The sequence below is a fragment of the Corvus moneduloides genome, chromosome 4 (genome assembly GCF_009650955.1).
Source record: "Corvus moneduloides isolate bCorMon1 chromosome 4, bCorMon1.pri, whole genome shotgun sequence".
Taxonomy (NCBI): Eukaryota; Metazoa; Chordata; class Aves; order Passeriformes; family Corvidae; genus Corvus; species Corvus moneduloides.
In genome coordinates this window covers 11,238,695-11,255,574 of record NC_045479.1, presented here as the reverse complement: position 1 = coordinate 11,255,574, position 16,880 = coordinate 11,238,695, and the positions used below count along the sequence as shown (strand labels likewise).

General features: G+C 41.2%; 1 protein-coding gene across 1 annotated transcript in view; it reads right to left on the bottom strand.

Moving 5' to 3' along the window:
• The window catches only part of ANO2 (anoctamin 2), a 149,155-nt gene that overhangs the window by 15,216 nt on the left and 117,059 nt on the right, over positions 1-16,880 (bottom strand). Inside the window, exons 17-20 of the mRNA XM_032107542.1 lie at positions 14,553-14,664; positions 13,283-13,340; positions 12,329-12,429; positions 4,701-4,849 (exon numbers count right to left, since the gene is read on the bottom strand). Coding sequence (XP_031963433.1) covers positions 4,701-4,849; positions 12,329-12,429; positions 13,283-13,340; positions 14,553-14,664 — 420 coding nt within the window. The remainder of the gene's footprint in view (positions 1-4,700; positions 4,850-12,328; positions 12,430-13,282; positions 13,341-14,552; positions 14,665-16,880) is intronic.

Below are 16,880 nucleotides of genomic sequence, written 5' to 3'. Positions count from 1 at the left end.
ATTATAGAAAAATGCAGGTTTCTCTTCAGTGATTTTTTTTTCTTTTTCTGCCTCACACATTGCCTTTTTGATGGCTTTTCCTGCTTTAGGGGAAATTCTTCCAAACCTCTCAGATTAATCCTTATAGTAGTCAGTAGCTACAGACATTGGATCTGATCATTTTCTTCTTGTGCCATTGTTTTTTAACAGAAGTTGGATGATGAAACCTTTTATTATTACTTCTTCTTGAGGAAAAATGTTTTTAATCAATTGCCACATGAAGCCTGGAATCCTAGAGGGGTTAGACTAGAGAACAGAAGACAGAATGAAATAGGAATCTGACAATCACTTCTGATTTCAGTTTCTTCTCAAAGAAACACGAGTGGTATAAATTTCAGACATTCATGTGCATCATTTTCTTCTTGGAGCCAATTTAATAAAGTTTCTTTCATTAGCAATATTTATTGCTACTCTAAACATCAATTTCTTGCCAACTCCTATCACTGCAGGCCAGTTACACACATTGCAAACTTGCTGCCTTGTGGAAGAGGAAATTGCTCTACATGCTACCTACTTTGGGAATGCACATGGTATTGTATATTGGGCTGGGTCAAAAGTCTTTGCACAGTTTTGGAAGCAGGAAGTGCTAATGACAAATTTGACACATGTTGACAGGGACAATTTATGTTTCAGGATTACTTGAGCAAAATTTTCTGATGACTCAAGCATTTTAAGAGTGTCTCCGCTAAGAAATGCAGGAATATATCAGTTAATATTATCAAAACAAACAGTCATCAGAAATGTCACTGGTGCAAATCTGATCTTTGTGTACATTTGCTATTGACAGCCAAGGCCTGCACAACAAAAAAGCTCAGTGCAGTCTGCTGGCGAAATCAGATTCAAAGGCTTTTACCCTAAAAAATTAATCTTATTTTTCATAGAATCATTTGGGTTGGAAGGGACCTTTAAATGTCATCTAGGCCAAACCCCTGCAATGAGCAGGGATTTTCAACTAGATCCCGTTGCTCAGAGCTTCTTCCAGCCTGACCTGGAATGTTTCCAGGGATGGGGCATCCACCACCTCTCTGGGCAACCTGTGCCAGTGTTTCACCACCCTCATTGTAAAAAAACTCCTTCTTACAGATAATCTAATTTGCTGGCATGGACTAGAGTGACTGATATTTTGCAGAAACAAATTCCAGTGAACAGAGTCACGTTTCCCAAACAGGAAAATACAGGAGATTAAAAAATAACCAGTAAATCTTGCTGTTTCTATGAACCTACCTAGATTTAAATGAGGGCAGGGGCAGAGGGGTGAGAAGGGGGGGAAGTCTCTCCAAGGCTTCAGGCTTCTTAGAGTAAGAAATCAGAACTAAAAGAAAGCAGCTTGGAAATAGGCATCCTAAAATTTAAGCAGGGTAGTTTTCATCAAAAGAACTCCTTTACCTGTGGTGCGTCATACTGAAAAACACATCCCAAGACTGTCCAAGCACTGTCCCTCAGAGAAGTGCTGCCTTAACAGGGCTAATCTGCTTCATAACAAAGTGCAGAGAGAATGATTTGCCATGTGAGTAGTGGGCCACACTCCAGGATTCCATCAGAAAGGGCACATGTCAACCCTTTAGACAGAAATCAGTAAAAAAGAGTGGATATATGGATAAAAAAGCAAGGACTGCCTGTGACTAGGGTACAGCCTAGTGAATGGTAGACCTGGAAGCAAGAGTCTTAGGTAAAGATGTCATCCATCCTTAAAAGTAGAAGCACCCTGGCAGGACAGACCTGAATGAAGTGACTACTCACATTTGGATACATAATCTGCCTGCTTCTGCATGAAACCCCATCGCCTTCTGCATGGGGAAACCCAAAGGCTACAGCAAGCCCTGTCTGCAGTTCCTCCTTCAGCTGCTTCATTCCAGATTGCCACTGATGCCTGAGGGAGGTTGTCTGAGTAAATCAGTGTGAAAACTAAGAAAGAAGTTCTGAAACAGCAGCCAGAATTCTCTCTTTTCCTTAATATCATACCTCTTCTTCCATTCCAGTAACCCTGCCTTTTTAAGCAACTCAGAGGAAAAAAAAGTCCTGCTCTGGCCTTCTGCATTGCTTCCCTTCCCACCACCCCCAATTCAAAATTAGAGAAATAGGTAAATAAGCTGCTGAGCTGCCTCTTGCAGCATGATGCCCTTGACAAGAATCCCAGCTGACAGGTTCAGTGCTGAGCTGCACCAAGTGCTTCCTGCCAGTATGGGTGGTCTGAGCAGTGGATCTGACAGCTGGGAGCAGGGAAGTGGACCCGGGGTAGTAACCGGGGCTGGGGAGGCGCAGCTTGGCTTTCATCTGCTGCACATTTGTCTGCAGTCCCACAGGCAGGGCACAGCTTGGCACACTGCGAGGCTTCTCCTGCTCATCCTCCTGCTGTAAACAAACGTTTAGATCAATAATTCATCCATTCATTTTCCCTGAATCATCCCTGAGCGGCTGCAGGCTGAGGCGCTCGCCATGGTTCATGATCACGGCACAAGGGACTAATCTAAATTACAGGCTTAGTGTGCAGTGATTTATATCAGTAGCTTACACCCTGACACTACAAGTCAGAGCCATGGAATAGAATCATAGAATATCCTGAGTTGGAAGGGAACCATCAAAGTCCAACTCCTGGCTTGCACAGGACAGCCCAAGAATTCCGTGTTCCTGAGAGCATCGTCCAAATTCTTCGCAGGCTTGGGGCTGGGACCACTTCCCTGGAACAGAAACCCCCAAATCTTAACAGACTATGGTGGTACTTCTGCATTTCTTTTTTTTTTAAAAAAAAAACACATTAACCTACTCATTTCAGTGGCCACAATTTGACTCATCTTGGCAATTTGTAGAAATTGCTCCTAAAATTAGAAAAACCCAAACACTTCCCTAAGGGACAGCATAACAAATGGCTAAACATGGGAGCTCCAAGAGGTACTCTGAAGTCAAAACACAGGGAAGGAAAAACCCAATGTAGCTTTTCTTCATTGAAGGACAGACTACTGACCTGCTTCCTTTCTGAGTAGGTGGCCTTAAATGAACCCATGAAACAAATCTGACATTTTGGAAATTATGTTCAAGCTCGCAGCATTGGAGCATCACTTTTCCCACAGCAGAATCAAGGCCACTGACAGCAAACCCAAGCAATGCTGACAAACATCACACCAGTATATATTTGTTACTGGTAACTAAAGGTCCTAGTCCTTAGACAGAACTGGCTAACCAAGAAATTTGGGTTGTTAAAACACAGATATTTCTGAGTTATTCCTGAGCATAGAAAATTTTTATAGGGAAAAAATATCTATAGTTTTTTCACCATTGCTTAATTTCAAAAATTACAAAGAAGCTTGCTTGAAGTTCACAGGAAGAAAAATCATCTTGGGCTGAAGTAATGCATAGAAAAAAACCAATCCTAAAGGATAATTTTTCAATGAAGTGACATCATGTGCGGAAGGGGATAAGGCAATAGAAGCTGCAACACAGACAGATCCTAAGGTGAGTTGGAACAATTGAGAGGGAGATAATGGGAGGTGGAGGATTCTTGATGGCACTACAGAGGGCAAGGTTTGGATCCTAAACACATTAATAAGACATCCCCAAATCTGCCATCATGTAAAATAACTTACATATTTATAGATTTACATAAATCTACCAGTCTATAAATTTTCATATATGCATTTATGTTTAGATTATAAATTTTATCTACAAACCAAGATTATTTCTGTACAGAGAGATAAACCATATATGGTATTTAATTTTTTTGCCATAAAATGTGTTTTCTTTCAGATATTTTGAGAATAATGACTTGTTAAAACAGGAGTGGCCACATTCAATATTTAACAGATGTCTGGTTTTAGATACCATGCCCATTGTGCTTCTCCCTGAATTCTTCTATGTCCTAAAGCTTGGGTCTGCATGGATTATTTCAGTCCTTCCCATACCATTCCTACTTTCTCCTTTCCTGCCTCTCCAGGGTCTACTCATGAGGCAACTACAGGGCTGTGGTCCTCAGTAGAAGAAAAACATGTACACACTGCAGTGAATCCACTGGAGAGCCCCTGAGATGCTTAAGGGACCAAAGGACCTGATGAACAAGGAGAAGATGAGAGCACTGGGATTGCTGCACCACAGGAAAAGAAGGCACAGGGGATCTTACCCATGCGGCAGGTTGGAGAAGACAGAGCTGAAACCTTCTCAAGGGCACCCAGTGAAAGGACAAGAGGCACAGGGCATCAATGGAAATGTAGGGAGTGCAATTTAACCATTAAAAAATCCTTGGTGTAAGGGTGTTCAAATACTGGGAAAGCTGTTGAGTTTCCATCCCTGGAAATATTCAAAACCCAACTGGACAAGTCTTTGAGCAACATCCTGTAGCTGAGCCTGCTTTGAGCAGGAGGCTGGACCAGATGATCTCCAGAGATCCCTTCCAACCATAGCTATTGATTCTGTGGCTAAATGGTTTCTGTGCACTTTTCTCAGCTGGGAACAATGGAATCTGACAACAGAAGTACTAACAGATACTGGGATTCATCATTATTGCTCTGTTGGCACCATGATAGTCTCATAGTCCTGCTGGCTCGCACGGAATTTCTGCAAACTACAAGTGCTGAGGTGTTTTTTCCCTTTTCTCATGACGACTTCTGACATACAGTCCTATGTAAAGCCATGGTTATTGCAGAAAGGGAAAGGAAATGCCAAAAACTTACTCATTTCCATGTATTCTGGAGTCAGCCCAGTGAAAGGTTCCAAGACGTAGTCAAGATCCCATTGCTGAGGGTCCTTTGATTGGTTGGTGTCCGTTTCCTTTGGCTCAGTTCTTTCATCCTTCAGCTTCCTCAATAGCTTCTTGAGCTTCCTGAGGAACAAAGGTTCTGATTGAACCAAGTCTTTTTTTTTTTTTTTTTTTTTTTTTTTTTTTTTTTTTTTTGCCTGCAAGATTTGGCCCAAGTCTTTGCAGAGCAACACAAAATTACTCTTGTGTTACTTTGGTGCATCACAGGGTGAGTTTACCCCACCCTGTGAAGTTCTGATGCTGTTTATTGACAGGTACAAGCTGCTGGAGTTGAATACAGTACTTTATAATGATTTTTCTCTCTAGATGCCTTTTCCAAGGGGATCTTCCTGAAGATCTTTGGACCTAAATAATATTAGTAATCAGTACTCTCAAGAACAACGCAGTGAGCACCTGTCCTTTAACAAAATACAAAATGTGATAGCTTCATACCATGTATCTACCACAGGTGCACTTTTCTCTCACTATAAAAATCAGGAACATCCAGTATAATAGACTTTTAAGGTAAAAAAATTACCAGACATTCATGGGTTGCCCAGAGAAGCTGTGGCTGCCCCATCCCTGGAAGTGCTCAGAGCCAGGCTGGGTGGGGCTCTGAGGAACCTGGGATAGTGGGAGGTGTCCCTGCCCATGGCAGAGGGTTGGAACCAGATGGTCTTCAAGGTCCCTTCCAACCCAAACCATTTTGTGGTTATGTGATATTTCCAAACAAAGAGGGTGCAAGAATGTTCTGACAGCATGAATAGAAGTATCAAACACTGTCCCACTGAGATGGGGATACAAATTTCATGACAATGACAAATAAATTAAAGTGAATCCTTTTCTAAATGAAGAGTAAAGTTTTCCCAATGCCTCCCCCCCCATGATATTTTAAATACATATGCATCAACAACTCCACGCTGTTTCACACACTGAGAAATTCCCGTGGAAAACCACAGTAGAATGAGGTATTTCTTCAAAGTCAAGGCAGCAAAATACAGTGGAATTAGCATAAAATAGCCAGATTTATACTTACTGCATGTCTTTCTTTTGCAGGTGATATTCATCTTCCACAAAAACATGTGGCACTATTTTACAGTTCTTCACATACATGCCATGAGTGAAAATCCAGACTAATTCCAGTGATGTTTTGCCAGTAGTGTAAGCAGGGCTCTCCCACAAACTCTTCCCCCACAGCTTGTGATAAACCCTTTGAACTGTAGGTGTGTGGCCTGGAGACAGGAATATTTGGGGGAAGGGGTTTTCCTTTGGACCTCCAGTGAAGCAGAACCGCTTTTCCTGAACCCTGACTTCAGTAGCAGGGCAAGGCTGGGGAACAAAAGCTGGCAAACACAATAAAGGCTTTGCTGTGTGGGTTTATTGCTTTATTCCCAAACTTACACTGAGCCATGGGATCACTCTGTCCCAGCACCACACAAGGCTCTGTAGCAGCCTGGAAATGCCCACAGTGGCTGAGGAATTTCTGCACTGCCCAGTGTTTACAGGACCCATTCCATTCCATCACCAGTATGGAGGAACTGGGGATTGGAGGACACTCTTCAAACAGGTCTAGATTGCATCAGGCCCTCTCAGAACCTGGATCACAAAGCTTCAAAAATCAACAGGACAACTCCAGCTTCTGTTTGAGATGGAATGAAGATGTAGCTCAAAAGTCTGATGGTAACTTCATCAGTACTTTGGCAATACTTGTACCCAGGACACTCAGATTACACAGTTTTAATAAAGGGGTGTGGGGAAATTTAAAATGCTTCACAAGACAGAATTAGATTAATCCTTACAGACATTTACCTCCTACATCATGCAAATTCAGCCATTTCAAGACACTAAAATTCCCTTTCTCCCCATCTGCCTTTATGGCAGCCAAGGGAACTTATCTGTGACAGAGGTGATGTAGCATTCAGAGGGTAGGAGGCTGGGGCAGGATTGAAAACAATCAAAGAATTCCCAAGATGCTCTTCCAACATATCCCAATTAATTTCCTAATGTGAGGGACTCTCAGAGGGTGGTGAACAATAAGCTCAAGACAGCGCTGATTTCTGTTCCAATGAAAAGATTTGAGCTACAAATGTCCCTCACACTTCTGTGGGCAGATGAGAGTGAAGATCATCTCGTTATCACAGCGCAGCAGCAGCTGAGATAAAATTTGGGTGTGTTTAGGTGTGAAGTCTGTGCACGTGTGATCTAATCCTTCAGCCACAGCACCACAGAATCCAGTTCTGGAGTTTAATGCATACACACACCTCCCACGAGAACCCAGTAACTAAAACAATAGTTGTTGTTTTTAATGTTTATTTGGGAATACACCAAATCCAGGGCTCAGTTGCTCAGAATTATTTTTAATTTTTCATCTGGCTATCTCTAAGCCAGGCACGAGGAACAGCACCTTTAACCATTTGGAGTTCAGCCTTGAAGAGTGTTTGTATGCTTCTTATGTATTTTTTTGTAAAAGATCAACTGACTGAAAGCAAGCCAAACTAATTACTTCAAATTTTCCACACAAAAAAAAAGTACCTTTGTGTTATATCCAAGCATGTGAAGTTTGAGACCAAGCAGAAATCTGTCAGAAAGTTAAAGGAACAGAGACGGAGGATTTGCAGGGTGTTATTCTCCAGCTATGCAGCAGTAGGGCAATGAAAATGAGTTTTGCAGAACCCTATATCTGTACCTGTGATTGTGATGCTAAAACTGAGTATGCTTCTTAAATGCCTTTGTTTGAAGCCTGTTTCTTAATTATCCAGATAGATGTTTTTAAAGAAGATTGACAGTAAAAGAGTTCTTTTAGCTTCTGATTTGTTTCTGCCAGGCAGCCCCCCCACAGTGAAGAGGAGGCAGGTTTGCCCGTTCAGGATGAGTGTTCCAGAAGCTTTGTGCTGAAGAAGCTCATGCAGCAAAGTTTCATGACTCCACACAAACCTAGGCAAAGAGGGAAAACTGTAGAGGGTCGAAGAGCCATCATTTCTGGTCCTTCTGCCAGCCAATATCAAAAAGCAAGGTGCATCTTAAAGGAGACTGAGCAGCATGTGAGATGAATGGATGTAGGATGAGAGAGAAAGAAAATGAACAGTTTTTTGTCAGGCTGTGTCTAGAGCAGTTAAAAATGACACTGCAGCTTCTCACAGGAGATTGGCACGAAATTATTGTGTTAGGTAGGAGGTGCTAATGTGGTTGAATTACGCTGATTGTACTTCCCAGTATAACCATTAAGCACAGATGTTAACAAGCATCTGAAGTGATCATAAAATCACTACAGCCCCACCTGTCAATAACCCTCGAGCTTTTGAGAAAAATATGATGAAAAGAAAGGAATCAAGCTCCAAGTGATCCTGGCTGGGCTGTAAGCACATGGTGATTAGATGAAGGCTCCTTTTCAAAAAACAGAGAGGTGATTGAACAGTTTCTCTATTTATACAGTAAGAAGGAGCAGCTGGATTTGGGGGATCTAGGGGAAAGCATGACAATGACATGGGAAAAATGAGAAATTTGTGGAGTGAGACACAGTAGAATGGATAGAGGCTGAAGAGGTGGGGCATCTGAAAGAGAAGCTGAAAGAGGACAGATGCAGGAAAATTACTTTATTGGCACAAGTGTTTGTGTCTTCAGTGGCTGTACAATTGGGATTGTTGTGCCTGGAGAAGAGAAGGATTTGGGGTGACTTCATTGTGGCCTTGCAGTGCCTGAAGGGAGCCCACAGGAAAGATGGAGAAGACTCTTGACAAGGGCCTGGAGTGACAGGGCAAGGGGGAATGGCTTCACACTGACAGAGAGGAGGGTTAGATTGGATATCAGGAAGAAATTGTTCCCTGTGAGGGTGCTGAGGCCCTGGCACAGGTTGCCCAGAGCAGCAGTGGCTGCCCCATCCCTGGAAGTGTCCAAGGCCAGGCTGGATGGGGCTCTGAGCAACCTGGGCTAGTGGAAGGTATCCCTGTCCATGGCAGGGGGGTTGGAATTAGATGGTCTTTAAGGTCTCTTACAACCCAGGCCATTCTGTAATTCCATGATTCTCTGAATACTTGCTAGAACAGAGAGGCATGTGGAGGCTTTACATGAAAAGACAGAAAACGCCTAGAATCCAGCTGCCAGGAGCAAAGAACTATTTATGTCAGATGGGTTTTTTTAAGGCTCTCCTTCCAGGTGATGCTTTTGAGTTGTAGCATGATGAAAAAAGGGACAGGGAGAAAGCTAAACAGAAAAGATTCTCAGGGTGAGCAGCTGGAGCACTTGTGTCTGGGCAAAAGGAAGAGCAGCAACCCAGACTGTTGTGTCCTCACCTATAATTTTGTTTCCCACTTTTGGGAAAGAACACTGAAGATCCAGGCTTTCCTTCAGTCATACTCCTGCAGTCTGTTCACATAGAGAAACACCTTCTCACATTCACAGGCACAAGAAGGAGGCAGGGGGAGAACAAAAGTGTCTAAACTTCTTGTTCTCTTCCACAAACTTGTGGTACAGCCATGCTTCCTCGGCACACTCAGATATCCTGGATTCTACAGGAGATTCAGTTGTGTTTGGGGATTATTGGTTTCTTAATCAGAGGAAAACAACAACAACCAAAAACAGGAAAGGAAAGGGAAAAAAAAAAAAAGGCAAAAAACCCCACCCAAACCTTTAATTGAGATTAATTTAGTAAAGGTGAAAAACAGCATAAGAGATAACAGCTATGAAGGGGTGTCTTTAAATGGATTTTACTAACTCTTGGTATTCTCATCCAGCATAGTTAAGTGCATTTTGAAGGGAGTGATGGAAATTGATGCTGAATAAAAGGGCCAAAACCATGGCCTCACTACATTCAATAGGAGTTTTGCTGTTCAATTCAATGGGGCCAGGATTTCACCCTAAGGGTTTAGCACCAAGGTCAAAGACAGAGAGTAATAAAATAACCACATGGATTTTTTTTTTCAATAAGTTCAGAAAAAAAACAGAACTGAATAAAAAGGGGTCTTAAAGGAACTCTGGGTTAAGGCTTTCAAGCCCTGCAGCCTTTTAGGGTCAATTCCTGTGGCAACAGTAAAAGAATGATGGTATGTGACACATCTGAGTGAACTGTGGCATATTTACATCTGTTAAACTTGTGAATTCCAGTCCCACAGAACACACATTTCAGTTCAAGAGGGCTTAGTTCTCTATAATTCAAATCTTGTTGCATTTACCTAGCTGGTTTGATATTGCTGGATGAAGAAATCAAAAATAAACAAACTACACAAGGTTTAGGAGAACAGCAATTACATCTATTATAGCTGTGGCAGCAGTTTCTACAGAAAAACTGAAGGAAAAAGCAAGGATGTGTCCTCCACGACCCTAAAATTGCAGGGCTGCCATCTGAAGTTTCCCTCCTCATCCAGCACTGATTGTGGATGAAGCCCAATGAAGACATGGAAAGACACTTCCCAATTCTAGCAACATTTGGGGTTCTAGAAACATGAAGGATGACTGTTGCTTGCAAACTCACTCTACCTCTACTTAGCAGTATTTTTTGAGGGGAAAGAGCAAATGGGACAGCTTTGTGATTTTCTGCAAACCAACTAAAATGCCTTGGGTTTTCTGGTGAATGAAATCAAAATGTTTCCTGAAAAAAAATCTTGAAATCCTGAGATTTCAATGAGGAAGAAAAGCCTTTTGAAGTGGGTCATCAGATAACTCAGCAGAGAGGTGCTTCCATGTTACAGATGTGCAGGGGACAGCACCAGATTCTGAGGAGCAAATCACCATTTATGCCATTCCCTCCTGCCTCTCCATATGGAGAAGGTTGGTGGCAGCACCTGGACTCTGCCCACAGTGAAAATACAGAGAACCCATGGAAGAATTTGTGCTATTCACTCCAACTCTCATTCCCTCCAAAGAGGCACAAGGCAAGAGGGGATGAAAAATGCAGCTGCTGGTACCATTACGGATCCAGCCCAAACCAGTAGAGTGGTCCATGCAGGAATAGAAGGCTAACTCTGATTTAATTAAGTGATTAGGGATTCTCCTGGTGGAAACATGTCCAGGGAGAAGGACCGAGCCCTACAGATACACACACCATTTTTTTGGGAATGCAGACAAGCAAAGGAAAAGCAGATATGTTTATTCAGGGATGACAAGATAGCATTGTGACTGAAATGAGGTATTTATCTAGGAAGGAGAGGATGAAAGTGTGTTTGTTTTTAAACAGTTTTAAAAATTGAGGCCACCACAGTTTGTTGGCTGAAGGATGGGGGAGCAGATCTGAGGGAGAAAAATGGGATGAAATTATCGCATTCTTGCACCGAAGGGAAGGAAATGAAAAATAATTGGACGTGACTTTCTGTTTGGACTGGATCAGCCCATGCTTTCATGAGTCAAAAATAATAAATACAGTATTTGTAACATCATAAAATCCCCATTAAAAAAGTCCAGTAGCAGTAAGTTTTTGGAAGACAAGAAACAAATTACAGTAGGTTTACACTGAGAAAGCTTTAAGCCTTCAACATGTCAGATATTTTGGGACTGATTTACCACCCTTTTCTCAAAATAAAATGTAAACTCAATAAGATGCAGACAGAAAACAGGCCTCCCTATTGAACTTTGACACAAGAATAATGAAACCATCCATAATCCACATCTGATTTGTTTGGGAATTTTTTTTCTCTCTCTATTTAAATTCCTTGCAAGAAAAAGAAAAATGGTTCTTCCTGAAAAAAGGGAGGGAAAGGGCTCATTTGAAATATATTTCATATCTTTTAAGAATCACTCTGCTTGATTTCTAGTTAGCATCTTCACGGCCTTATGGATGTGGCCTAAAAGCTGCTGACACCAGAGTTGGAAGGTTCTCCCCCATTTCAGTGAAGCTGAGACATCTAAACCAGACTCTTCCTCTCCAACATTTCACAGGCCACTGGCACCATGAAGCAAACCTCCCAAGAGGCAGGAGCAGGACTTTCTCAGTGGATTCCCAGGGCCTGGAGATCCCCTTGGCACTGGTGACAGATGGGGAGAGTTTTCCTGCTGTATTTGGAGCAGGGGAGTGAGCACTGAAGCAGCCTGTGGCAGAAAGGCACTGAGCAGTGCAGTGTGTCAGTATCTCTGCTTGCTCCAGCTCCTGCACCATCACAGACTGACACAAAGGCACCTTGGAAATGTGTGGATTTCATCCCTAAACCCGTAAAATAGTCATAGATCAAGTAATAGATTTCAACATCTTTTATGGGCTATTGCTTTCCCCCATGCTATCTCCCCTCCACTTTGTGCTAATTTGTATTCAATACTGCTGTCCTGAGAGCTTCTCTGAAACTTCCCAGGAGATCTATCATACCATGCCTGTTTTCCCTGGTTTCTGAAATTAATTTAAATCAATTATTTCGTATATTCCATCACTTTCTTTAAGCCATTTAGTGAAGATACAGCCAATTATTCAACATAAAATATAACCAGATCATTTCACCACAACCAAAAATGTGATTTATCATCACATTCAATTAGAACTCTCTGAAGGCAGTGGCAAAAGTCCCATTTAGCTGAATAGGGATCAAGCCTTTGATTTACTGTGCCATAGGAATAACACATAATGGAAAAGGCTGGGATACATACGGGATTCCAATTTCAAAGAGATTGTTTTGAATCAGTTGCTTTCCAAGCATGATGATGCTCAGCTGAATGCAGAGTTCCATCAGACACCCTCCTGGAGCACACTGCAATTAAACAAAACCAGAGAGTGTGAAGGGATTAAGAGAATTAATTTAAAAATACCCACTGGGGAGATCTCCCCGTGTCTCCATGTGCCCACTGTCCCTGCCACCGATTTGTGTGGGATCATGGAGCTCATCGATCACTGCAAATCTATGCTTGACAAGGTATTTCATCTCCACTCATAAAACTGCATAATGGAAAATATGCAGAACTCTGAAATAACTCACTGTGCCCTGGGGCTCCTATATTTCCTTTAAAAATATTTACTATATAATCAATTTAATAAACATAATGCAGTATCACCAATACTGTTCCAACCTGATATCTCCCGGGGGGGAAAAAGCCTTCAGCCTTGAAAAGACTTTTATGTCAGCTTTACTGTCAAAGCCTGAGTACATCTCCCAGTTTTCAAGGAAATACCCACAGCATTCCCTTTCATGAGGGAATTTGGTAAAAAAAAAGATGTTTACAGGTTTAGCACAAAATGGCTCCAGGTTTTTAAGCTGTAAAAATTGCCAAGCTTTCAGCGATCTGCAGAATGGGAAGCCAGATTCACATTTCCCAAGGGCCTCAACCAAATCATGGAATGTTTGTGCCTTAGTGCCCATCTGTAAAGCATAGAAATGGTGAAGCTTTACCTAAGAAAGACTATGAAATGGTCAACATTGCAGAAAGAAAGAATACAAAGTTGCCTTAGATGGAAACCCTGGGATTTGCCTATTCAAGTTGAAAATTTAACCTCCTGTTTCAACATTTTTTCTAATTTTCCCCTGTTGTCTGTAGTCCACTGAACACTGCAGACGTATTTCTTTGTGTAAGGGATTTTTTGGTAATTTTAATTTCATATGTACTTACCTCTTCCATCCTATAACTTTCAAACACGTACACATAGCGACCAGGACGGCCAACAAACCTGAAAGCAGTAATAATAGATAAACTAGTATAAGAATAGACAAGTAAGCTAATTTTGACACCATGATTTAATTTAAAAACACAAGAACATGTTAACTTTGAAATCAAAATTATTCATTCATATTAGCCAAAATATTTCAAAACCAGCTTCTTCAACATGAATTTTCAAAGGCTCAGCACCTATTCAGCTTTGATTATTTCAAAGCAATAGGCTCTACAAATGGTTTTCTGCTACATCTGGATAAAATAATTTTAATAAAATACTTCTCTGTGCTAAAAAAAAAATAATAATAAACTCCCTCACTTGCTTAGAGATCACAAATAAATCTGGGGACACATATCCTTATTCAGATTCTCTTACATGGGAGTAATGCCCTGAATGGAATTATTTACACATCTATACACAACCAAGAATCTTCTGGCTACACCAGGAGAAACAATGATATTGGCTTTATTCTAGCCATACAACACAAAATTATGGCCAAAAAAGAGAGAATGTGGTGATTTTTTTCGTTGGTGTCTAACAATATTTGCAACCGCTGGCAAAATGCATCATTAATCCTCAAAACAAAGGTGCTGGATAGGATTAGTGAAGAGCAAAGATTAATAAACATTACAGCCCCCAAAAGGAAGAGCAAAATGATAGGAAACAGAATCCAGAATGTTTTAAACATTTTTTTGCCAAAGTTTTAGCAAAGAATCATTTTGAGCTTCCTGTTCAAAAGCATGTGGATGACTGGGTCCCAAAAGACAAGGATCCTGAGCCCATAGGAAGCCACACTTATTTAGCAGGACAGCTGAATTAGCTTTTTGGTCAATCACTTCATTTGCCAGTTGACTGTAACTATTTCTTAATTTAACTTGATATGAGAGAATAGTGCAAAATGATGAGAAAGTAATAGAAAGAGTTCTGTAATTTTAAATGAAACAGGAAAACCTTTCTTTCCTGAATGATGCTTCAAGGAAAATTTGCTAAGCTGTGAAAAGTGAAGGCCTGTAAGCACCACCATTCACTATAAAAACTACACCCTCTTTTAAAACTAAAAGTAATTATTAACTTTAAATAACCCTGTCAATGATATTTTTTCAGAGCTGGCAAAGATGAGCAGTCACAAGCCTTTGTGTCCATTTTATAACACAGATCCACTAATATAGACACATATATAAAAATATATGTACAAAACTACCTATATGTAAAGGATAGTTATCCTACCTTCCTTTAAAAAAGGCAACATAAAAAATTGATGCATAAGAATTCACAAACTTCAGTAGGAATGCCTTCAAAACCAGTCTTTCCTCAAAAGTTTTCTCTGTTTTTGGTATTTCTGGAGGGAAAAAAAAGCAAACCAGAGAACTGAATCAGTAAATATATAAAAATCCCTGAATCCCCAAACACATACAAAAACACCCAAACTAAACTTCAAACTTTGGGTTTATAGTGATGTTTCTTTCATACCTCTAATTTGTACCAAAGCCCACTAGGTCTGCCACTGAGTCCTGATTTCCAGAGATGTTCAATTCCAGAAAGCAAAAGCAGTATAAAGTACATTGCTGTATATATGGATATTAACATACATGAATATATCAGTTACACAACTAAAATAACAAAACATTAATATTCTCAATTCAGGAATATTGAAAGCAAAGTACAGAGACTTTCAACCAGAAGAAACACCTCAAAAGCACCCTTAACTTGTAGTCCACAAGCCCTCTTTTCTGTGGTGAGATTGTTGATATGTTTGATGCTGAACACAAGACTGAATACACTTTTGAATGAGGTATTAAGTGAATTGAGTGCAGAATAAAGGCACATTTTTGATAACACTTCACTATATATCTTCTGTATTTCAACATTTCTTGGTTTAAATATTTTCAGTGTTCATTACTCTGTTCCCAGATTTATTTTCAATTTCTGTGGAAATTTTCTAGCAGCAGAAAAAACAGGTATAAGACAGAGGCTTTTTAAACTGGCAGTAGGATGCTCTTTTAAAGATTTTATATGGGTGAAACCCTTGTTCTTCTCTGCTCATCCTGAGTTGTATCTAATGTGAGAGAAGATAATTTTATGATTCAATTTATCATTCTTGGCTGAACTTCTGTGGCACAAAAAAAAAAAGTGTGGAATAATAAGGAGATCCAGAGCTCTGGGTTTAAGGACTTCATCAAAAATACTGCTGTACTTGTACAGTTTTGTTTTGGGAACAGTTTGGGTGTTCTGTTCGCTTTGCTGTTGTTTTGGAGTTTTTTTTCCTTAAGAAAGCAGCATGATTATTTTATAACTAAAGGAATAGCAAAGCCTAATGAACCCTCACTGCCTGGCTTTCGTTGTGATACTTTCAACCATATTTCCATAAAAGAACCTGATGAGCCCTAAGGCATAACCCACCTCTATGTGTAAAAAAGCTTAATTAAGCCTTCAAATAATTTGTAGGTGATCCCATACACTGAATAGATCCACAGGACAACAGCTCTGGGCAGCAGGAATATCAAATAACAGCAGTGCAGCTTCTCATTTGAGGGAGAAAAATCCTAAACTCTTCCTTACAGAGAACCCCCCCATGGATGAGCTCAGCCTCTGGATGAACACTTGCACACCATATATGGTCCCAGAGGCTCCCTCAGACATCCTATACCATAGCTGTAGAGGCATGTGTAGAATTTGTCCTCCAGCTCATCGGGTGTGCTGCATGAGAAATGCATTCAGCCAGAATAGGTGCATTAGTAACAGAGAAAACTCCCTCACCCCCAAAAAATGAAACACTCAGTGGTGGCTCGTTATGCCAAAATGGGGCAGCTGGAACTTTGCAGGTGGAGAATGAGCTGAGCTGAGGGTGGAATGGGCCTTAGCTCACTGAAGGAGCTGCTGCCTTTGCAAGGGACAAACATGAGTAGTTTTGATTTTGTCCTGTTTCACTGGTTCTTCCTTGACCTCAGAGAATTCTTCCCTGTGAGGGTGCTGAGGCCCTGGCACAGGTTGCCCAGAGCAGCTGTGGCTGCTCCATCCCTGGAAGTGTTCCAGGCCAGGTTGGATGGGGCTCTGAGCAGGCTGGTGGAGTGGAAGGTGTCCCTGCCCATGGCAGGGGCTGGTTGGAACGAGGTGAGCTTAAAGGTCCCTTCCAACCCAAACCATTCTGTGACTCTGAGTTACAAGTGAGCTCTAAGTCTTGTCTAGCACCACCTGATTACTGAAGATGATCTATTCTTCCTGGGAATAGCAGGATACCATCCCCACTTTGGCTGGTCTCATCTGTGATAAAGCGGCACCAGTGCCCCACTCTGCCAGGCCCACAGGAGTCCTGCTCCATCCTGTATGAGCTCTCTGTATTGATAACAACAAAACTCCTACCCTTTTCCTCCAGGCACTCACTGAGGAGGTATTGAGGCATATCAATGACTGTGATCCTATGATTAACACAATTGCTATCAGTGCTATTCTCGTGCTTACAGCTGTAATTTTTCACCTGAACAGAGATTCAAGTGTACTTGGGGTTGGAATAGAAATTTATGCTGTCAAGAGCTACTCCTTCACCCCAATAAGTGT